The sequence below is a fragment of the Poecilia reticulata genome, chromosome 21 (genome assembly GCF_904066995.2).
Source record: "Poecilia reticulata chromosome 21, P_reticulata-male-v2, whole genome shotgun sequence".
NCBI classification, from domain to species: Eukaryota; Metazoa; Chordata; class Actinopteri; order Cyprinodontiformes; family Poeciliidae; genus Poecilia; species Poecilia reticulata.
This window is the reverse complement of record NC_088850.1, coordinates 5,292,272-5,315,351: the sequence shown is the minus strand read 5'-3', so window position 1 is coordinate 5,315,351 and position 23,080 is coordinate 5,292,272. Positions and strand designations below refer to the sequence as shown.

Here is a 23,080-nt window from a genome sequence, read left to right as displayed (position 1 = left end):
TTTATAATTTAATTGTTTTTGTCTTTGTCAGGATGTTTTAAACTATTTTGCTTAATTTTATCAGTATACTGAAGTTCACATATGTAGGTTTTAAGTGGCTGTTTATTATTTTCCAAACAGAAAATCCTCAGTATGTCACAGATGTGCCACACAGTTGGGTTTTGGCTGCTTCTTTCACAGCAGCTGCTTTTCTTGTAAAACCTTCCTGCGGTTTTTATGGTGCATCTGCCTCATTCAGCAAATAAAGGATGATGGTCATTAATCTGGCAGCAGTTGTTGACACCGAATGTGAGCGACTTTTCAGTTTACAGCTGCAACCTGGACCATTTCTGCTTGGTTACACAGTCGCATAGAATAAATGTTAGACAGAAAATCCATCGTTCGGCTTCATGAGCAGAATGTGGTGCAGATATTTTGTTCCAGTTCGCCTCACAAAAGCTGAGATGAGTCACTGTACCTGCAGATAAAGTAAAGGAGATGTGTGGTCTGATTTATTTTTGCTGAGAGAAAAAAACATGCAGCAGAGAAACTGCGTTTCAGTTGCACGCAGTAAAGAAGACGAATGTCTTATGTAAGTAGAAAATATAGAAACACATTTATAAAAGTTGCATTTTAAGGTTTCTGACATAAAAGCCCAAAATTTAAAAACAGTTGTGCAGAAAAGCAAGAGTAATAAACAATAACAGGAGATGCTTTCTTTGTTGCAGTTGTTAAATGCCTGCTTTTTGTATCAATAACTAGTGTAATCTGTCAAGAAAATCTGGAAATTTAACACCAATGTAAGTGAAATTATTGAATTATGATGTGAGATGTGCAAACCAGACACTTTCAGCATTAAGTTTTCTGAATTTGTAGCACAATTTCCAAAAATTGCTACAAATTTTGCAACAAAACAATTTTTTTGATTACATTTTTTAAGATTAAAGTAGAAATTATGTTAAAAAAAAAAGGAGAAATTATGAGAAAAAATTAAGTCTGCGTGAATTATAAAAAGTGGAAAAGGTATATTAACAATAAAGTAAAAATCAACAGTCAGACCTGCAACAGGCAAAATGTGCCAATGCGTAAAAATAGACTTAATAGCTAAAATCTTTTTCACATTTCTTTTAACAAGCTATATCCACTTTCTTAATATTTTGATTTAAATCACAAAAAAATTCAAGTTTTTTCTCAAATCAAATTCCAACCTTATTGTTTTAATTTAATTGTGTGACAGGAGAAGAAAACTTCCCAATTCTTTTTCCTTCTAGTGATTAAAACCCCTCTTGTTGGAAACGGATCTCCAGATGTAAAAACACAGTAGTAGCTGTCAAATTAAGTATAAAATAGACACACTGGTTCGTTATAAAGCCTGAGGAGAACCTGAAATGAAACTGTGTAGAAAGGCAGCACCAGAAATAAATATTAAAATGATCCAAACACAAACATACTAAAACCCTAAGGCACAAATATGTGTATGCAAGTATGAAAATAAAAAGCTTCAAATAGTTATGATCAGAATAGATTGAAAATGTATTTAAATTAAGTTCAATACAATTACAATAATTTTTGCATATTATAATAATACAATCAAGTCGTCTATGAACAAAAAAAGCTTAAACATAAATGTTTTCAGTGTTTTACATTAGATAAGTGCTAATGTAAACTGCTTTTTTCTTAGTTTTGCCATTTTGAGATAAAAGTGGAGACATTCGATTCTCCTGATTTCAGATTTTTAGGGACACAGAAAGCCTGTTGATTCTGTTTCACATTTCCATCAGCTGCACATCTTTTTAGTCCTTCAGTAGAAAAACACGCCATGCCGTCCTGCACCCAGCATGTTTTGCATTTTATCCCGGCCTGATTTGAATCAGTGGGTCGTTAAAAAGCCTTAGCAAAAGCTTTACCAGATAATTCCATTTAAATCGGATATGATGGCAAAAACATGACTTAGCTGTTATACTTAAAGATTTCTGTAGCTTCCTAGTTATTTCTAATTTAGTAAAGTTTAACGTGAAGTGCAGTGAGGCTGTTTGACAGAATGAGGATGCAACAAAACTCTGGCGTGCAGCAGAGATGCCTCTGCAGGGAGCCTGAGAGCTTTAATTACAGCGACATCGTGTAGAAACTCACCCAGATGACGTCCTTTAGGCTCGTTTGGGTGTTCAGAAAGCTTTTACGCTCCTCTGGTGGAAGGTTAAGCATGATTTATGATGCCAAAAACTGTACAGTTTCTGCTACGTTCACAGTTAAAACCAGATGTTTACATACTACAGCTAAAAATACACAAAACTTTCCTCACTGTCTGAGATTAAAGCAGACTAAACCTGCCCTGTCTGTGGTTATATTAGAACATTTTCTCAGTCCCAGGAAAATGAGATGGAGAACTTTTTTTTCTTTTTTAGGTATTTTCAATGCTTGGTTTCTTAAATATCAGATTTCCTGCTTTCTTGTGTGAGATTTTGTACAAATCCAGATATTGGACCTGCACAGGTTGGTTGGTCTTTGAAGCGATCGTATGATTTTAAATCCTTCATTCTCACATTTGAATCATTCAGTCGGGCTCTTTTTAAATACTAAATTTCTCACATAAATGCAGAAATGCACCACTCAGCCAGAAACAACCAATGAGAGCCTGGGGAGGGTCTTAATGCTGCCAATCATCCTCATGTATGTGCTCTCCTTTCTCTCTGCTGTGCTACAGCTAAGGATAAACAGTTTTCCTGTAATGTTGAGTCTTTTCTCCACCATTAATACAATTAGCTGCACATACACGAGCATGATTGACAGCGCTAAGACCCTCCTCGTGGCTCTGATTGGTTGTTTTTGACCATTTGGATTTCTGGAGATGGCAAAAGCAGCACTGTGAGAAGCTTGATTTTTTTATTTTTCAGATTATTTGTCTCTGATAGGTTTTTCTTTATCCATATTTGTTAAAAAATATCATTTATAAAAGTTGCATATTGCACCAAAATCAAATGCAAATGTATGGGGGAAAAATCCCTATAAAATCCTCTCATGTTTCTGGCACTTAGCAAACAGAAATAATTTTAATAATCTCAACTGACCTAAAACTGGAAAAGTTGCATCTGATCTCATGTTAGAAAATATACTTTTAATTCAGTGTGTGTGTAAACTTCATGTCTAGGCTGTGTCCAGTTAGCAACATTTTATTGCTTTATGTAATTTGGTTAAATAAAAGCGCTCTATTTAAAGAAACACTAACTGAATTCTTTCGCTGAAGTGTTGTTATATAATTACCTTCACTTTGGTTATTTCACTGTGTTCTGACTCGGCACGGCGCGGCCCACTCAGAGCCCTTAAATTAACAATATGTGGCCTAAATAAAAGCCGAGTGATTGATGTGAAGCTGTTGCTATGCTTCCCTAATGAATCGTCCGGTTTGCAGCGGCTTCTGTCTCCGTTATGTGGGTGTTGAACAGCGAGCCTGTTGCTCAGGTTAGCGCCTGACAGGAGCAGGAAAAGAATTGCCCTCTATGCAAATGCGCATCAACAGCGCGGAGAGGAGAAAGGCAGGAGACGGAGAGCGGGACGAGGAATAGTGCAGGTCTGTGTGGGCCGTCGCCATGGCGATAGCCGTCAGGCCTCGCGTGGTATTTAACCTTCACACCCCGGAGAACTCGAATCTTTTTTTTTTGTTCATTTTCAAAGCGTGTCCAGAATAAGTCTTCCTAATCTAAACTAAAAGATTTATTGATGGGAGGGGAAAAAGCTTTGGTAGGAAACGGCGTGGAGTTACATCCACTTCCTTCAAAGTATAAATAAAAATCAGAAATGGGTTTTTACTCGCGTTTTGCTGCCATTTCAGCTGCTTTTTGGGGGTGAACCTTTACTTAGGGGCGAGTATTTATCGCATCATTTATCATTTATCGTGATAAATTGATTCATCATTGTCTTGTTAGTTTCCAATTAATGATGTTTAAGACCCAAAACTGTCTGAACTGTTGGGATTGTTAGTTACTGTTTGTTCAAAAAGACAATCAATACATATCAATAACTTTGAAAATATGATTAAATTCATGTATTGTGTGTCAGTCAGAGCCATACGGTCACCTAAAAATAATAAATGGTTCTTATTGTCACTTTTACAGTTTTTATATTGGCACCACAAAATATTGTGATAAAAGCTGAAGTCCATGGTGGGAAATTGTTAATCTGGAGATTAACATTTTTATAAGCTCAGACTGAATGAGAAGCATCTGTGGAAATTAAATTTCAAATGTCGCTACAGATTCTCCACCTGAACTTTGACTAGACCATATAGTTTGATCAAAGCTACTCGGTTGTAGCTCTGATCATAAAACAGCTGGATTTACGCTGAGACTATAATAAATCTTTTATGTTATCTTACATAAAATCTTCATAAAACAACTGCAGCTGCAGCTTGACAAATACGGAGAAGTAAAGCATAAATGACTTTATTTGGAAGATAAATTATTATTAGTCTGTAGAGAACTGTTCAACTAATGCCACATTTCTTTGTGTTTTGTTTCCAAGCAACCACACTTTCTGCTGAGGTGGTTTTGTTTATAACTTATTTGGATAACCTGAAAACTTTTAGACTTTAAAAGCTTCTTTACTTCAAAGCTGCACCTAACAGTTATATTGATTAATCTATTGGTTACTCTGACAATTAATTGTTTAATCTGATTTTAATAATTCACATTCTGCAGATTTTTCATTTAAGCATTTGTTAGAAATACATAAAAAAATCCAAAAATAAATATTTTATTGCCTTTCATGCAATAACATGGCATTAGTTAGTGAATTTGAACCTTGTGAAGCTAAATCTGAACAACTTAAGGAGTTTTGGGTGAAACATATTTACAAACAAATGTTTTTGTTTCTCTTAAATCCAAAATGTATCAATTTTTTGAACAGTTTTGACCTTAATTATTGATTTGAGTATGTTGTTCTTTCAGCAAGTTAGATAACGATTAATCGATTAATCGCTATTAATATGATTAATCGTTTCAGTCTGATTTGACCTAATTTGAAATGGAACAAAACCTAAGTTTTTAGAAGCTACTTTTTTCCCATTTTAAGTTTGTTTGTATGAGACATCATGAAGACGGATTAAAGAGAAACTTATCAGGACATAATTACCCTCCTCGTCCCGTAACGCAGCTCATTATTGCACGAATATCTCCCCAGATTAAGAATGTTGTAATGACAATTCAACATTAAGTATTGTCTAATTACAAAAGATATTCCCAGTTTTCAACCAGCATGTCTGGATCTGTGCTCCAAGCCAATTAATTAGCATCTTTGTTATTGCCAAACGTCTCACACAAGTTGGAAAGTGTGTGAAATTAGATTTCTGTCTGACTCGTTGTTTGCCGTTTCTGCTTTTTGTGTGTTTTGACACTCGTGTGTGTTTGTGTGCCTGCAGGAGGAACCTGCCTGGTGACAGGCAGAAAGCGCTGGACATCATGCTGCCCCTGGTGGAAGGGGAGGAGCAGGTCGCGTCGGACATCTACTGCATGGTGGGACGGATCTATAAGGACATGTTCCTGGAGTCTCACTTCACCGACACTCAGAGCCGAGACAAAGGCTCCCTGTGGTGAGAAACCCAGGCGGGACGACTGTGTGTATCTGCGTATCGGTTACATTTCTGCTCATTTGCCTCTTTCAGACACTGAGTCACCAATAAATATTGTTAAAATAAGCTTTTTGAGGGACAAGATGCACAATAACTGTGGTGACTCACTGTAGTTCATCATGGCAAGATGCTTTAATCCAACATTTCCAATTAGCGGGAAAGCAAAACGATTTGTCGGTAATAAGATTTATGATTTTTATTTTCAACAAATTGCATCTGATTACAGCAAAACATCCTTTTACATTATTCAGTTTGTCACACTTTGCTGCAAATATGCACAAAAAATGTGAGTAGGAACAGAAAGCGTGTCGGTCGTGTTAGGATATTAGATTTAATGGCGTATAAAAGGAGAGAAATGTTTAAAGTTTCATCAGATTTAAATACCACATTGGATACAAGAAATTTATATTAGTTTTATTGCACTGCAAAAAATGTTATAAGTTTGTTTCAGTGAAACCCAAAGATTCATTATTTTAAAAAAGGCGGGGGGAGAAAGAACATGGGGAAAAATATAAAAAAGGAAAACAGGAAGAGTGGGAAAATTAAAAAAGAAAAATGGGGAAAAGAGAAAAATTAGAAAAAGAGAAAAATGAAAAAACTTAAAAGAAGAAGCAAAAAAGAAAAGAAAAATTCTGAAACCTTCCAACTAGTTTTTCTAACTTTATTGCATGAAGTTGTTAATCCTGCAGAGCATTTAATGTCAGTTCAAACAGGAAATTTGACCATTAAAACTTAATGGATAAAAACAAGAATAATGTTGGAAGATTTTGCATAATTTTGCCTTTTTTACTATTCATAGTAGTTTATTATGAATAGCACTTCAACCCAGTCATATTCCTGCAGAAGCTTCATTCTTATAAACCCTATTGTGAGAAAAAAAAGGTTTATTTTAATGTAAGCTGCATCATAATAACAATAAATCCTCCACAGCATGAAGTCAGATGTGATTGTAAACAGTTTGTCTTTCCGTTGGAGAACAGCGAAACACTCGGGACCAGTCAGAGCAAACTGAAACCTGCCCAACAACGCAAGCCGTCTGATTATCGCTAACAGAAAACGGCAATTAAGACCTCATATATTTGTTCACTGAACATGCAGCAGAGATAATCAGCCTCCCATCTGGATGGTATTTTCAGTTTCCATCTAAAAAAAAAAAAAGAAGGCTTGCATGGGGCTCTAATAAGTTTCGCACATCATTCTGCAGCAGAGCAGATTGGTCATTAAATGAATGAAATCTCTCGTTAGTTGGAAGCTCTCATGATTGCTGGTTGGCAGTTTGTGGCCCCAGCTCAATAAGTCTAATTGTTTTGTTCCTCCATCCTCAACCATCTCTGAAAGCCCTGTGAATGTTTTATGATGCCTCCGAGAGGCCTGGGTTTTGGGATGACGCATTTCTTGGAGGAACCGTGTTTATTGGACTTTGTGTTCTGCTCTCAGGTTTAAAAAGGGCTTTGAGTCTGAGCCAACACTACACTCTGGCATCAACTATGCGGTTCTCCTGCTGGCAGCTGGACACCAGTTTGACTCTTCGTTCGAACTCCGAAAAGTCGGTAAGCAGACCTGTTGATTAACCTGTGGCTGATTAAAGTTATACCTGCAGGAAATCCTTCATTACATTCGAACGTTTTTATGTCCTCACATCAGTCTTCTACGTATTTTAAAGCGAAAAATGGTTTTTATTGGGTTTATTTTTTAAGTGCCTGTCATAAATGGTGCTTTAGCTCTGATTGTTTCCTCAATAACAATATAAACGTTGATGGCTCCCTCTCTGTCGGGGTGTGCGCTCAATATGTGTTCAATAAAGACTAATGAGCCCAGGAAGGCTTGTTTGTCACTGAACTGGGTTTTCCTGGTTGACTGTAAACCTCCTTAAGAAGATTGCGCCTTTATTCACAACTATTCCTGCTATGTTGGTGTTATTCCAGCTAAGCTCATGTGTTGAATGTTTTTCCTTTAGCGTTTAAAGTCTTTTGCTTGTTAGCATTTTCAGCTTTAAGGAGCCTTACGTAACACATGTTATTTACCTGGTAATGATGGGAAAATGTAAATCTCTTGGGAAAAATGTATTTGTTATGAGTAAGATATACTTTTTCCATCATTTTTAAGGAATTATTTACTTAAAATTAGCTCCTACACTGCAAAAATACAAAATCTTACCAAGTAGTTTTGGTCTAGTTTCTAGTGAAAATATCTTATTGCACTTTAAATGAGATAAATGAACTTAGACGTAACATTTCAACAAGATATAGGAGCTTGTTTTAAGTAAATGATTCCTTAATATTGATGAAAAAGTTCTTGTTCCAATCACTGATAAATTAACTTTATGGGGAAATGTCTTGTTATAAGTTGAATCATTTGCCAGCGGAGCTAGTCTACTTCTTCATCAATATTAAGGAATTACTTACTTAAAACAAGCTCTTAGGTCTTGTTGAAATATTACTTTTAGGTTCATTTGTCTTATTTCAAGTGTACTAAGGTATTTGCACAAGAAACTAAACTAGAAATACTTGGTATTACTTTCTGTTTTTGCAGTGTTGAAGCTTTTATCGACTGAAACCTTCAGTCTACCTGCAGCTGAATCCTTTATGAAAAAATGATCAACTCTCCTTAACAGTTCTCTGAAACTGAATCCAAGCAGAGCATTGAAGTACCTCGGTGTTTGTTTGAGTTTGGTCCAACTTGTCTGCAGCCTAAGAAGTCAATGTTTCCTTTTTTGGATGAAATACCCACGTGTGCTGACTGTATTCTGCTTTCCAGGAGTTAAACTGAGCAGCCTGCTGGGGAAGAAGGGCAGCCTGGACAAGCTGCAGAGTTACTGGGATGTGGGCTTCTTCCTGGGCGCCAGCATCCTGGCCTGCGACAACACCCGGGTCATCCAGGCCTCCGAGAAGCTCTTCAAGCTCAAGGCTCCCATCTGGTGCGAACACGGACAAGCCTTTCTCAGATCAACATACTTAAAAAAAAAAAAAAAAGGCACATTTTGGTCCAACTCCTTTACCAACTGCTCCCAAAGTCGTTTTGATCTGGAGTGTGCTCAACTCTGCCTTGAAGGCGCAGCGGCCATCTGTGGCCATTGTGAAAACATTTGGTGCATTTTGCTTTAAGAGGAGAAAAGATCACAGGAGAATGTGTTTGCTCTTTTAGTCTTAGCAGGGATGTGTAGAAAAGCCTCAGGATAAAAATGAATCAGTTAAATTAGCATCTGTGTGTCTTTGAAATGTTTCTATTTGTTAGTCTGGTTGGTTTTATTGAGCTTATAATCAAAATGAGGATAAAATTGAAGGAGAATATGAGACATCCATCAACCTTGAGTTGAATTTTTTTCAGCTGGCAGCTCTTTGGAAGAAAAACTTGCCAGATGTAGAAAACTATTTTTTTTTTCCTCAAATATTTTAAGTTCAGTTACTAAATCGTTCCTTTGTAAGTCAACAAAAGTCTCTAAAAATCCAATTTACAGCTGCCTCTCCGCTTTTCATCCAGATCTTTATACTTTGATTTTAAACCCTTAACTCTTCCTTACAAATGTATATAATATATAGCTATAAGTAGTAAATACTATATATAGTAGTAGTATTCACTAATATAGGTAGTATTACATTTTTATATGTTACTATAGTCATAAAAATGTAGTGAACACTCCTTATAAAATTCGCTAATATAGATAGTATTACATCTTTATAACTGCATTAACAGATATAAAAGTGCCTGAATGTTGAACAGAATTTATTTTGACTCTTTTCCTCTGTGCCGTTACCTAGCAACCTCACCAGAGCCCAGCCCCATCGCCTAGCAACCGAGTCAGAGTTGGGGTTTGTATTTAAAGTGACGGAGGCCCTAAAACGGCTCATTCTGAAAGAAGCTCAAAATAGGCAGAAGTGACCAGAAATCAAGAACAATAAGAATAATTTTGTGAAAAATGTAACTTTAGACCTCTTGTAACTTGTTCAAGGAAGCACAATAGGTTTATTTTAAGATGTTACTCTAGACTTTTGCACAGTCTCTTAATCCCATTGTGTTTTTTGTCTTGCTGTGTGGGGGGAAACCCCTCCTGTTCTGTTTAAATGTTTTTTCACTGGGTTGGTTTGGTCTGTCCAGGTACCTGCGCTCTCTGGTGGAAACCATCTTGATCTACCAGCACTTTAAGAAGCCCGGCAGCGAGCCGCCGGCACCCAGACAGGAGCTGGTGGACTTCTGGATGGACTTCTTAGTGGAGTCGACCAAAAAAGACGTCTCCTCTGTTCGATTTCCTGTCAGTAACAAATTCAGTTCTGCCCCACAAAAGAAAAACACTACAGCGTTGAACTCATTCATAGACAGTGGAATAATAAATCTTTCCCTCAAGGTGTTGATACTGGAGCCGACGAAAGTGTACCAGCCTTCGTATTTGTCCATAAACAAAGATGTGGAAGACAACACCGTGTCCATCTGGCACGTTGCTCCAGACGATAAGGTGCGTATCCAACTACTCTGTCGTTCACAAAAATGTCACTTTTTCCAGTAGTTCTTTGTGTTCTTCACATTTTCCAGAACAAAATGAATTGTACTGATAATGATAATGTCATTATGACATTACTCAGTTTCTGCTTGATTCTCTGTAGTTTCACATTATCTGAGACAAACAAGAAAAAGAAAGTGATGTTAGAGGATTTAAAACTTTCCAGTTGTGTTTCTTTGATTTCGAGTTGTTGCTTTAATATTTGTTATCATTATTTATTATTGGGAACTTAAATAATCGATTTTAATTTCCCACTGAGTGTTTTCTGGTTCGAAATCTGATGGAGACCAAACAGCAAAAACTGAGGTTTTGGTTCTGTTCAAGTGATCGCTGGTTTGGTTCGAATTCATATGTGAACATCAAGTGAACCAAAGGATAGGGACTATAGTGCAGGGCATGCTGGGTAAATGCAACCAAAACAACAAGTCGAACGGTAGCGGGAGAAACGGCTAGTGATCTTTTAACAAAAGATAAATTATTCTACAACCTCTAGCATCTGACGCCACTTCATTTTGGTTTACGTTTTGTGAAAAAGGAAGTTGTTTTTGTGCCAATTTTTCAAAGAGTGTGAAAGCGAACCGCACCAGCCTAAAATATAACAATGTTGCAATGTTTGGTGAGTTTATCTAACCGAGTCTATCAATCAAATCAATCAATCAATCAATCAAATTTTATTTGTATAGCACATTTCAGCAGCAAGGCATTTCAAGGTGTTTTACATAATTAAAGAAAAAATAAAACGGCATGTGACATTGAATAAATAGTAAGAAAGAGAAAGATTTTGGAAAAAAAAAAAAAAAAACCTGAACGTCTACTGGACGATCAGGTGTGAAATAACCATAAGAGACTTAAAAACACATAAGAGAACTTTGTAAAGTAAAAAATAAGTCAGTGCAATGAGTTTAACACCAGAGAGATATGCTGATGTTTATTTGTACTTGTAAAAATTGTAAAGCTGCATTTTGACCTGGTTAATTATTCTCATATTAAGAGATGCAATAATCCGAATTTAACTTGGAGGCTTCAAAAGCGTGAATGAATGTTTTCAGATCTCAACTAGAAAGAAGAGCGGAAATCTTAGAAAGATCCTTGAGACGAGAGGAGGAGGATTTTCAGCCTAAGAGCAGCATCTAGTTTTTAGAAGGTTATGGTTTACCTGTGCAGGATGCTGAGATTGTAGCTTCCTGTTTGAAATTGTTTCAAGAAAAGAAACTACAGTACATCAGCTACATTATCTGAATATTTATTCCAAGTTCAATCCAGAAAGTTTCAAGTATTAGTTCTTCAATTTCACTCCAGCTAGAAAGCAAAATACGATTAAAAAATGTTTTTGTACAAACTATGTGGAGGCTGAAGAGCAGCAAGTAAAGATCTAATCAACATAAACGAAATGAAATGGTTGTAAAATGATGTTATTCATAAAATGCATTTAACTCCCAATTTAAAAAATACAAGTGGATAAAAATACTTCAAGATAATAATGTTCCTGAAGCCTGAGCAGTCTCAATTTGAGTTTTATTACTTTTAAATTGTCCCCTCAGACTAATATTCCTGTAACGATTCAATCTGCCACCAGCAGGAAAAGCATTCATGTACCACTGCAGCAAAACGGTAATTATACCGTTTTGATTTATTATTATTTTCTCACAGAACAAGGGGATACATGAGTGGAACTTCGTTGCCACATCTGTTCGAGGCGTCAGGTAAGCGTTTGTTGCCGTAATTTGAAGTTTCTGCTTTAGAACGAGTCGTGTCAGACCAAGGCTGTCACCTATCACGATTTTTTTATGCTCTTTTCAAAACGGATCAAAGGCTCTACAATCAGTTCTTAACGGAGACCTTGTTGCATGACGCCTCAAAAGTTACAGTGCTTGTGTCTGTGTGCCCAGCTAAATTAGAACGTATTCAAAATGAGATGAGTCGATTAATTTTAGCATAACGCTAATAGGACTAAATCTGGGATTTCATGTCGGATTCTCTAAAACCAGAAGATGCTTAATTATAGTTAGAAATAAATTTCTACTAGACTTTTATTGCATTGATTATATAGAATTTTTCATCAAAGTGATCACATTTTGTTTACATTTGAGTAGGGCTGCAATTTTATCAATTATTCTGACGATTAATCGATTAGTCGGACAAAAATTTGCATATTTTGCTGATTCTTCATTTAATATCTTAAGCTTTTTTTTGTACAATATTATAAATACATTGAAAGAGACAAATAAGCAAGTATTCAGATTTCTTTGTTGCCTAAAATGCAGCTATACAGCTTTCCTTATGTGAACCAGGTGAAGCTAAAACTGCCGCTTGGAGACTTTTGAGTAAAACATATTTACAGACAAATTTTTTTCTTTTTATCTTAATGCAATTAAGTTTTGAGTTTTGCTCTAAATATGTTTGTTTATTTCTTTTTTGAATCTGTGTTCTCCAAATAATTAATCAATTACTAAATTAGTTGAAGTTAATTGAGTAATCAATTAATCAGAAGTAATCTGATTAATTGTTTCAGCCCTATGTTTGAGCATAAACTGCATGCAATGGCTTGCAGAAACTGAATGAAAAAATTTAGTCAGTTTTTGACCATTTAAGTCAGAAAATGGCCCCAATTCCAAGATATTTCAATATTTGAGTTTGGAAATTCTCCCAGCAAATGAAGAACTGAAGGGAATGAACACTATTGTTGCTGTTTGTTTCCATGATTTCACAAAGATGAAACAAAAGAGAAGGAAGGGACAAGTGGAAAATCCACTCAATCTTGGCTCAAACTCTGAAATCTGATGCTTGACGTTCTTTTCTGCTGCATGTCACAATCTTCTAAATTTAGTTATGGATGAGAAAAACAGCTTGCTCTGAAATATTGACAGTATTTACATTATGAAACCTGGATGGGAATTCATGTTTCCATGAGTTTGCCTATCAATCAGTCGACTCTTGGGAGTCTCTGCTTCGTCCTCATCTCCACAGGGACGCTCTTGTCCCAAAATGCTGAGCAGCTTCTGCAGAAAAGGAAGCTCGTTTTCTGCTTTGTGTGGAGATTTTTGATGCATATTTTTGTTCCCAGGATTTGTTTCTGTTCAGACTTCTAAATTTCTCTAAACTGAAATCTACGCGCATTTTTTTGTAATGTTTTACTACATGCATGAATCTTCTGCTCACAAATGCGAGGCGGCTCCAGATATTCGATCCATGAACTCCTGAAAACCTTCCGGCTTGCAGGTTTTCATGAAAACATGCCGGTCACGTCTGCAGACACCATCAGAGTCTCGATCTAGCGCCGACTGTTTTTATAATGGCTTGCTTTGCACCTATTTTTCCGCGGTCCTCAAAGGAGTTCAGTGTCAGATCGCAGAGAAGTGGAGGGCCGTCCTCACATGTTGCTAGGGAACGACTCCTTCTCCGTGCCCACTCTGCCTGCAGACAGCAGCAGGACACAAAAATGGCTCTGCAGGCTACAATACAGCCACACATGCAGACACTGGCTCAGCATATCCGGCCTTGGCACGTATGAATCGGACAAGCAATCATCTCGCAGGATAAAACTTTGAGCTGATGTGGAGTATTTGTGCAAAAACAAGCAGTATCACAGGTCTGAGCGCTGCTTGGGTTCATTTAATTTAACAGATGTGCACATTTTGCATCCTGATATTTAATATCCAATAGTGCCAACTAGCTAATCTTTATATTTGATATGAGTCATGTCTCTGTGCATGTGATCAGGTTTCAACTAACTCTGGTTTGTTCCTCCTCAGCATCTCCAAGTTTGACGAACGCAGTGCCTTTCTCTACGTCCTGCATAATGCAGAGGACTTCCAGATCTATTTCTGCACAGAGATGCACTGTAAAAGGTTGGTCTGCCTCTCCGGCTTCTCCGCTGCATCAGACAGGCTTACTTGCCTGAATGCATCTGCCAGCAAACACAATAATGCTTCTCTAAACATGATTACAGTTGCTTGGCAGGGCTGTACTATTAGTTTTGAAGTACAGTACTGTTGTCAGCGTTATTAAATGCAGTTCTGTATATTAAAAGAGCTTTGGAAGAGTTTTTTTTTTTTTTTGCAGGATTATTAAACACTCAACCTGCAAAAGAGAGTCCAAAGCTTGGACTTTGTGACAAAAAACAAATGTGAAAGTTTATCATTTTAAAAATTTACTTCTTCAACTTATGTGTTTTTGTATTTAAGCTAAGACTTTACTTCTGTGAAACAAAATAATAGATATAATTTTCTGCATTCCTGAAAAATGACAGATAACTATTTAAAGTCAGCTAAAAATGTGTCTCGGTCACGTGAGTTGTTGCACAATATATTTCTAACTTTGGCAGTATTCAGTAATTATAGAAACCCATTTAATATGGGATTTAAATGACATATCCTAGTCAAAAATAAGAGATTCGTTTTACGTTATTATTATTCAAGGCCAATTTAATGGTATTCAGATTAAGTGGTTGACTAAGCGGTTTCTTTTTCAGAGGTTCACGTCCAATTCGACAAATTCTGTCTTGCCAGGATTTAAAAGCAACAATTTTAGCATAATTCAGGTTTTTATGTTTTCCAGACATGCCTGTAATCTAACTGATATAATTCATCAGGATTTATGGACCAATATAGCTGAATGTCATCAGCGTAACAGAAGAACGTTATCCCATGTTGTCTGATTATTTTAGCCAAAAAAAATTGGACCGAGTAGAGAACCCTGTGGTACTCCACAAGTAACCCTGCAGTGAAAAGAAGATTTATTTTTAGCATGGATGTGCTGCAAGCCAATCAGTGAGATTTATTTGTGCCTGATTTAGTTTTTTTGTTTTTTTGTTTTTTTGCTCCATTCCTGCGTTAACATCTGGTCTCAACATTTCTACATTGTTTAGGATTTTTTTCCTCTTCGTTTCACTCCTATCAGCTCTGCATCCTGGTGGGAAATATGTCTCAACCATCTTCCTTAATTTCCACACCGTCATGTTCTCCGTTATCAAATGTTAGTGATGGACTGCACAGTTTCTTTTACGGAGGCACAGGTCCAGAAATGACAAATTCAGACTTAACAGAATTTAAAAACTTTGGGTCATTCAGGTTTTTATGTTTTCCAGACGTGGTATATTTCATCAGGATTTCTGGATAAATATAGCTGCATATCATCAGCATAGCAGTGGAAATGTATCCCATGTTGTCTGATTATTTTAGGAATTGGAATAATAAATTAAAGAGAATTGGGCCGAGTAGAGAACCCTGTGGTACTCCACCAGAAGATGTACCTTTAATCCTAGTTTGCTGCAAACCAATCAGTGATATATTTTACACCTCCTGCTTTAAGAAATGCTGAAAATTTCTACATTTTAGCCATTTGTGAAATCTCTCTGGACATCATCTGCCGTTTAGACGATAATTCATCTAAATTTTTAGAGTTTTTCCCCCTTCGTTTCACTCCTGTCAGCTCCGTATCCTGGTGGGAAATATGTCTCTCTCCTATAAACCATCTTCTTTAATTTGCACACCGTCATGTTCCCCGCCAGCTGCTCTTTGAAGCAGTGCGTTCCGACTTGTGACTCTCACATCTGAGGCTTCCTGTGCCATTATCTGGAGTGTGAGAGTAAGTGACTCATGCCTGCTGCTGCTATTATGCTGCTTCTGGTTCCTCTGGAGTGACAGCGAGAAAAGAGACGTAAAAACAGGGGAAATAAAAGGTAGGAGGAAGCCGACAACAGCGCGTCGACGTGGAGCGCTTGTTTTCTGCGCATTTACAGTAATGCTGGCATGTGTGCTCGTAAATGTAAAGAAGCGTGTGGCACCGAACACCTGCTGGCATGCTGTGCATGACAGCATGATGATTCGATGTGTTAACTCGCAGCTTGTGTGCAGTGCAACCGGCAAAGGTCACTGTATGCATGCGGTGGGAAGTGCGCAAGTAAACAAACTGTAACCCCTTCAGGGAAACATCAGCTGCAGTCTAACACCTCTAACATTCAACGTTGGTGAAATCTGTTCCAGCATTTGCAGAAGGACCTTTTTAAAATATTTTAAATATCACCTTATGCCGTTTTCTACAGACGTTTTGGTGTCTGTGAATATTTAAAAGTCTTAAACTAACCCTTATCGGCTGAAAGGTTTCACCGACTAACAGTACCGTAACTCTGATACGTTCCTCTTTCCTGCCAACATCGGGCTGTTATGGTAATTTCACTTCGTTGCAGGAAGCATGTTTTACTTCAGTTTCATCTGATGACACTCTTTTAATAGACTAAATAACTGCTAGATGATGAAAGTACAAGTTGTTATGGAGAAATGGGCAAAAATATTTACTCACAAAACATTTAAAGAACTTTGTACAATTAGAATAAACAAAAAATATCCAGGTGGAGATTTGAAACTTGGGCCTTAAAAGGTTATTAAAGTGTTTAAAATCAATTGGAAAAAATAAAATAAGTTGGCCTTGCATACCTTTTTAAATTTTCCTATGGCAGGATATTTAATCTCGTATAGTCTATGTAGTTTTATTTTTTCTTGTTTTGACATCTTCACTTGTTCTGTGTCTTCAGGCGGTTGCAGAAAACACAAATATTTCTCTTGGAAAAACATTCGCGGTTGTTATGTGCTCAGGTCAGATAAAGGAGAGTGATTTATTTTTTTGTTTTTTTATCCACCAAGCTGCACACAGTAACTATATTTTTAATTTTTTAGTATTTATTATTGAACAAACAGTGGATAAAGTATTAAACCTGGCGGTAAGGAACGTTTTGGGGAGTTTTAAACATCATTAACTGAAATTTATCATAACGATGAATCTAAACTCTTATCATGGTAATGAAATGGCAAAAATGGAAACCTTTGTTTTTCTTGATAAAGTATATATTATTGCAACTTACTGTTGCTGAAGCCGGACGATATTAAAAATGTCCTATAAAACTATGTGATCAGTTTTGTAGTAAGCTCCATTTTATTAGTTCTTTATGAAATTCTTCTAAATGAAAGATAAACGGCAAAACTCCAGACTTTGCTAATTAAGTCAGGGGTGTCCAAAGTGTGGCCCGGGGGCCATCTGCGGCCCCTGAATGATTAAAATTTGTCTCGTTTGGGCAGGTAGTCTATGCAGATGCAGATTTATGATAAAACTATGACCCATAAATTAAAAATGTCAGATACAACATAAAGTATTAATCTTTTAATAACAAGCTTTCTGACACTATTAAAACTTTTTCAAATAAAAAGTGACCTAAATCATGTTTTTGTTGCTGAGAATAGACTAAATCTTTTTCAGTTTTCTTCAGTTGAGCCCAAAATAAATTAGCAAAGGGCTTGCCGTACTTGCAATAAGGAAAACCTACAAAATCCTTTTGATTTTTTTTTTTTGGGATCAGCAATAATTTTACATATTACATTTCTACAAAAAAAAATCAGACTAATTTCTTTGTTTTAAATATTTTATGTTTATTTTATTGTTGAGCTGGAAATGATTCTCAAAAAAACATTTTGTGAAAAAATGTGAATCCTGGCTCATGTTGGAAAAGGTTTAGGTTACGGATCCCTTTAAGTTTGTTTATATTCAGCATTTCTTGACGACTCGGCTTGTTTTCGGCAGGTTCTGCGATCTGGTCAACAGTATAACAGAGGAAGCCTTTAAATGTCCTGAAGAAGGAGACTGTGACACTGATGCCTTAGAGGTGAGACGATTACCAATTTTAAAGCTCTCTGTAGTCGTTAAATTGTATTTTTTTATATTTCACGCCACAGGTTGTTTTTATTATATTGTAACAAGTCATTCACCTTTTCAGTTTTAGTCTTTACTCTGTGAATCTCTTTGCTTTTCACCACAAACTGTTGCACTTTCCACACCGTTAAGACAGAAGAAATGTGGTAAAATTGTCGTTGTTTTTGCTACATCCTGTTTTGCTTCAAAAGTACTTTTAAAATGTCACAGGAAGTGAGTTAGTTTTATTCAAAGCAGCGAGAAACTCTCTGTATTTCATAAGGAAAATGGTGCTTATTCCCCTTCACTGAAAGCAAACACGCCTCGGATTTAAAGCTTAAATTATTTCTCCAGAAAGTTTTTGTCTTTTTTTGCTCATTAGAGTTTCAGAAATGTTCTAATTGAAATCTCTTCCTTTTACATGATAAAGACTGAATTGAAGCACATCTGCGAACAGTTAGAGACCTGCTGCGACTAGGCCTGGATTTCTGCTCCTGCTGTTTGTGTGCTTTAGCACCTGCTGCTAACTTTCACCTGTCTGTGCAGCCGAGGCGACGGAAAAGAAAAGCTCATTACTGCAAAAAAAAATAATAAAAAAATAAAACGTAGTGTTCCGCCTGCTTCCGCTCAGCATGGCACAAAACACGTTTCTGAGAAGTTTCTCTCCAACATGCATGTTTTGACTCCTGAATAAAAAAACAAATCATTATTCAGTAAAAAAACTTATTTAATGAGGTTCCATATTGAGGTTTAAGTGTTGCTTAAAAGAAAAACTTGTTCCGAGTTGTTGCTTTGGATTTGTTTCATACATATGCAAGTATCAGTTTCAATCCTCTTGGGTTTTTGTCTGTTTGGTTCTGCAGTACGACTACGAGTACGACGAACACGGAGAGAGGGTGATCCTGGGAAAAGGCACGTTCGGCGTCGTCTACGCAGGCCGGGACCTCAGCAACCAGGTCCGGATCGCCATCAAGGAAATCCCAGAGAGAGACAGCAGGTCAGATGGTCGCTCAAACAGCAGGTTTTCTGCTGTTTTTGTTTGTTTTGACCTTTATTTAACCAGTTCAGATTAAAAATCAAGAGATCTAGGGATCCTCCTATAAATGGAAAACAACTTTAATTTAGGTTTCTGAGAATTTAAAACAAACTTTAGACTCAAGTTGGACTGAACCGCATCAGATGCTGCTTGTAGCTTTTAAAGCACTTTTTACTGTATTGGCAACACAATATGAGAATGTCATCAGCATAAAAATTAAAATTACTGCTAGTATAGGTTATAAAAAGAAGGGGACCTAGGATAGAACCTTGTGGAACGCCACTGGATACTTGAAGACACTTGTACAAACTAGCTGCGTTTCCTTTGACCATAAAATTACACAAATTGGAATTACAAAAAAAATGTGCTTAATGGAAACACGGCCATTCCAAATAAAATTTCTACCGTAGGTTGAGGTGGTTTTTCAGCTGAATTGAAATCAATGTATTTCACAAAACTGTGATGGAAACACTCCATTTTTAGTCATGTTGTCAAAAATCGGATGTTACTACTGGCAGAAACGATGAAGGCGACGACAGGAAGTGGTTGGAGGAGGATGTTTGTGAAAGAGTCATCACATGAACAAACTTTTTCACATGTGATTTTAATTGTCTTTCTTATTTAATGGAAATACTGCAGAGTTTCCCACAGTGTATTATAAGCCTGGCGGGCCACCAGGCTTTGCTTGGCAGTTTTAAGGCTTGGCATTGTTGATTTATTAATTTTTTTTTAATTATTGCCTTTAAAACTTTATAGTTGGTGATTAGGGATTAATATTCCACAATGACGCATAACTATCAAGTGATATTTTCAAATTTCCTGTCAACTTCAGACATTTTTAACTCAAAAACATGACAGGCTGCTGGATGAATGGCTGCCCTAGCGCTCCGGGCTTAGCAAGTTTTCTGGGGAATTGTGAACTTGTTTTTTCAGCATTAGACATACAATTTTGTGCACATTTGCCCCTCGTGGCGCCTCGAATGATTAAGTGAAGTAGTTGCAAAGCGTCAGTATGTAAAATATATTTAGCATGCCGTTTTTACTCCATCCAGGCGTCGGATGTTACCAAACGCCTCAGCTATAAAAGCTTAATCCCGGTCAGCGTTTCTGTTGAGTGGAGATCACATGTTAGCGATGTCACTTCAGGCTTCCAGCAACTTGTTTCTGTCTGAGTGAAGAGCTGGGAAAGCAAATTTCCACCACCTCTCCTCTGCCTTTTATTCCCGTCTCCGTCTCCTCGCGGTTCCACCTACTCATCTCCGGCCACCAGACTCGTCTCCCAGACGAGACGATCCCGGTGCCACACTTTGCTCCACTAATCACACCAGAAAGTCAGCAGGCAGCTCGGCGGCGGAGAACTCTGTGTGAATAATTTATAGCAGGACAGGAATCTCTAGACGGACGGAGGGGGTGATTCATGCTGGGGGCTGAGTGTGAGGAGAAATAGCTGGCAGGCATTTCTTCAACCTACAGGGATCTTTTGTTCTGCTCAGGTTTCTGGAGTCGCTCTGCAGCTCAGACTCGGTTTTCTGGGTTTTCGGTGTCTGGATCTGCCTTTTCTGCTTCTGTCACCTGAAAGGAAATGTGCACTGAGAGGACAGAGCTGCAAAATGTTCTTCCTATGCAGAACAAAAGGCAACAATTTTACATCCAACTGAAAGCCAAAATGCTTCAGGGAAAACCCGTTTTCTCTAAATCTCTCTAAATTTTCTATTATTTATTAATATATTAAAATATAGAATTTTATTAATTTAAATGCTTAAACTTTTAGCCGCATCTTACTTTTTAAATTTTATTTATTTAACTAAATACATTTTTGATATTTGTGATTGAAAAACAAACCAAAAATTCAGTTTCATAAGTTTTTTTTTTTCATTGAAAGTAACTGACTTGGGAAAATTTTCTTATTTCTTATTTTTATTATTGTCATTTTCATCCTTAAAATACCAAAATATCCACTTAACTTTATGCTGATTATGATTATGTAATTTTTAAATATTAAATGATAATTTGATCAGTTACTCAGTACTTTTTATCAAATTCTTTTTTACTTGAGTAATTTCTTGGACGGTTACGTTTTAATTTTACTTGAGTAAAAATATGTTTAATTATTTCTACTCTTATTTGAAAACAGTTTTTGGCTCCTCTACCTACTTCTGGAATTATGTCATTTTGTCCTTCCAGTCTTGGAAAAGTCAACACATTTCTCCATTTTTGCCAATCATGTATTGTCCTTTACTTTGCAAAAGTGATGCATTTTGTACAAATGATACATTTTTTAAATAATGCAGGTATTCTCAGCCGCTGCACGAGGAAATCGCTCTGCACAAACACCTGAAGCACAAGAACATTGTCCAGTACCTGGGCTCCATCAGCGAGAACGGCTTCATCAAGATCTTCATGGAGCAGGTGCCTGGAGGTGAGAACAAAACGTTTGCATTTAGAAATGCAAACTCTGAATGTTCTGGCTGATCGATCCTCTGCTGCTGGTTTTGGGTCAGAGTGGACGTTGATCCTCGTCTTATTTGTGTTCAGGGAGCCTGTCGGCGCTGCTGAGGTCCAAGTGGGGCCCTCTGAAAAACAACGAGCCCACCATCGGTTTTTACACCCGGCAGATCCTGGAGGGGCTCAAATACCTGCACGACAACCTGATCGCTCACAGAGACATCAAGGTGGCTGCTGCCGTCATACGACTCAAACCGGACATATTATACAAAATTCATATTTTTTTGTACTTCCATTTTGGTGTCTACTGCTTCTGAAAACAGTCAAGGTGCTTAAAAAACACCCTGCAATAAGTTAATGTTTTTTATTGTCTGGAAAACGAGTCGTTTTCAAAAACCTCCAGATTGTTGAGCCGCATTCTGTAGGCCGTTGCCTAGCAACCCCAGCCCGTCGCTTAGCAACCCAAGCAAGTTTAGTCAGCTGGTTTTATCACTTGTTGCTGACTTGCCATAATAAAACCACTTGCTGTGTTCCTGTTGGTTAGCTCAGACTGGAAATCCTTATTTTAAAATAAGTTACTGATATTTAGAATCCGTTTTATATAAAGCAATTATTTTATTATTGCAAATTTTGTGGTAAAGAGATGTGTTGGAAAACAAATTTCTATTTTTTTTAATATATATTTCTAATCACTAAATGTAAATAAATCTTTAATTAAATAGATAATTTAAGCAACTTGAGAGAAATGACTAAAACTCATGAGAAAACTTTGTGTTTTTTTTTCCCAACGTCATTTTTCCTCTCAGTATAAAAACATTTGTTCATTTGCAAAGATTTTCTCTTTACATTTTATCCAGGACATTACGTTATTCTGTCGTTAGAACTTGTGTTCATGTATTTATTCTATATTCTTTTTATTCTTGTTGGCCTTCAGAAGTTGCTGTTTTCTAGATTGTTTACTAAAAAAAGTAAAAATTCATCTTTAAAACCCAGAAACAGACTGAAATAAATATGTTTTTTATTAGAATAAATTATTTTTTAATTCGGTCTTTAATATAAGAACATGTGCTTGCCAAGGAAAAAATACCACTTAGCCACTCTTCAAAATGGGTAAGACAAGAGAACATGCCATTCAAGAAAGGCATGAAAATATGTGCACATTTAAATATTTGTTTCTTTTAAATTGTTTGTGCTATTAAAAAAGGAATATAAAACGAGGAATACTTTTTTCGTTTTTAGCAATTTGCAAGCATTTATTTATATTGACTAACATTTAAAATATTCTGGGCTTTTTTATTTTTTTCGCAGGGTGATAATGTCCTCATCAACACCTACAGCGGCGTCCTGAAGATATCAGATTTTGGCACATCTAAAAGATTGGCTGGAATCAACCCCTGCACTGAAACCTTCACAGGTACTGACCCAGTTCTTTCTCTCCGTTTTTACAAAACATTTGTAAAACGAAGGGCTCTCAAGATTCCTGCCAAAACAGAAAAAAACTGAATAAACGGAACCAGCCGCTCTGCACTGCAAAAACACAAAAGTGTTTGTTTTGTTTCTAGTACAGAACTAACGTAAAAAAAAAAAAAAAAAGACAGGCGAGTATCTGAAAGCAGTTGTCCAAGAAATGACTCAAGTAAAATTTAAAAAGTATTTAGTAATAAGGAGACTTGAATAACTGATCAATATATCAATAATTTAAAATTTTTAAATTACATCATCAGATGGACAAAAATAAGTGGAAAGTTTGGTATTTTACAGACCAAAATGAGAATAATTAATACATATAACATGACTAAGAACAAATAACATATATTTTGAA

General features: G+C 36.6%; 1 protein-coding gene across 1 annotated transcript in view; it reads left to right on the top strand.

Annotated features, from left to right (window-relative positions):
- Nucleotides 1-23,080, top strand: part of map3k5 (mitogen-activated protein kinase kinase kinase 5) — a 78,791-nt gene that overhangs the window by 32,809 nt on the left and 22,902 nt on the right. The window contains exons 7-18 of the mRNA XM_008397315.3: nt 5,393-5,563; nt 7,040-7,152; nt 8,360-8,519; nt 9,698-9,851; nt 9,945-10,052; nt 11,748-11,800; nt 13,850-13,945; nt 17,670-17,751; nt 18,641-18,774; nt 21,105-21,232; nt 21,349-21,485; nt 22,567-22,672. Of these exons, the coding sequence (XP_008395537.2) occupies nt 5,393-5,563; nt 7,040-7,152; nt 8,360-8,519; nt 9,698-9,851; nt 9,945-10,052; nt 11,748-11,800; nt 13,850-13,945; nt 17,670-17,751; nt 18,641-18,774; nt 21,105-21,232; nt 21,349-21,485; nt 22,567-22,672 (1,442 nt within the window). The remainder of the gene's footprint in view (nt 1-5,392; nt 5,564-7,039; nt 7,153-8,359; nt 8,520-9,697; nt 9,852-9,944; nt 10,053-11,747; nt 11,801-13,849; nt 13,946-17,669; nt 17,752-18,640; nt 18,775-21,104; nt 21,233-21,348; nt 21,486-22,566; nt 22,673-23,080) is intronic.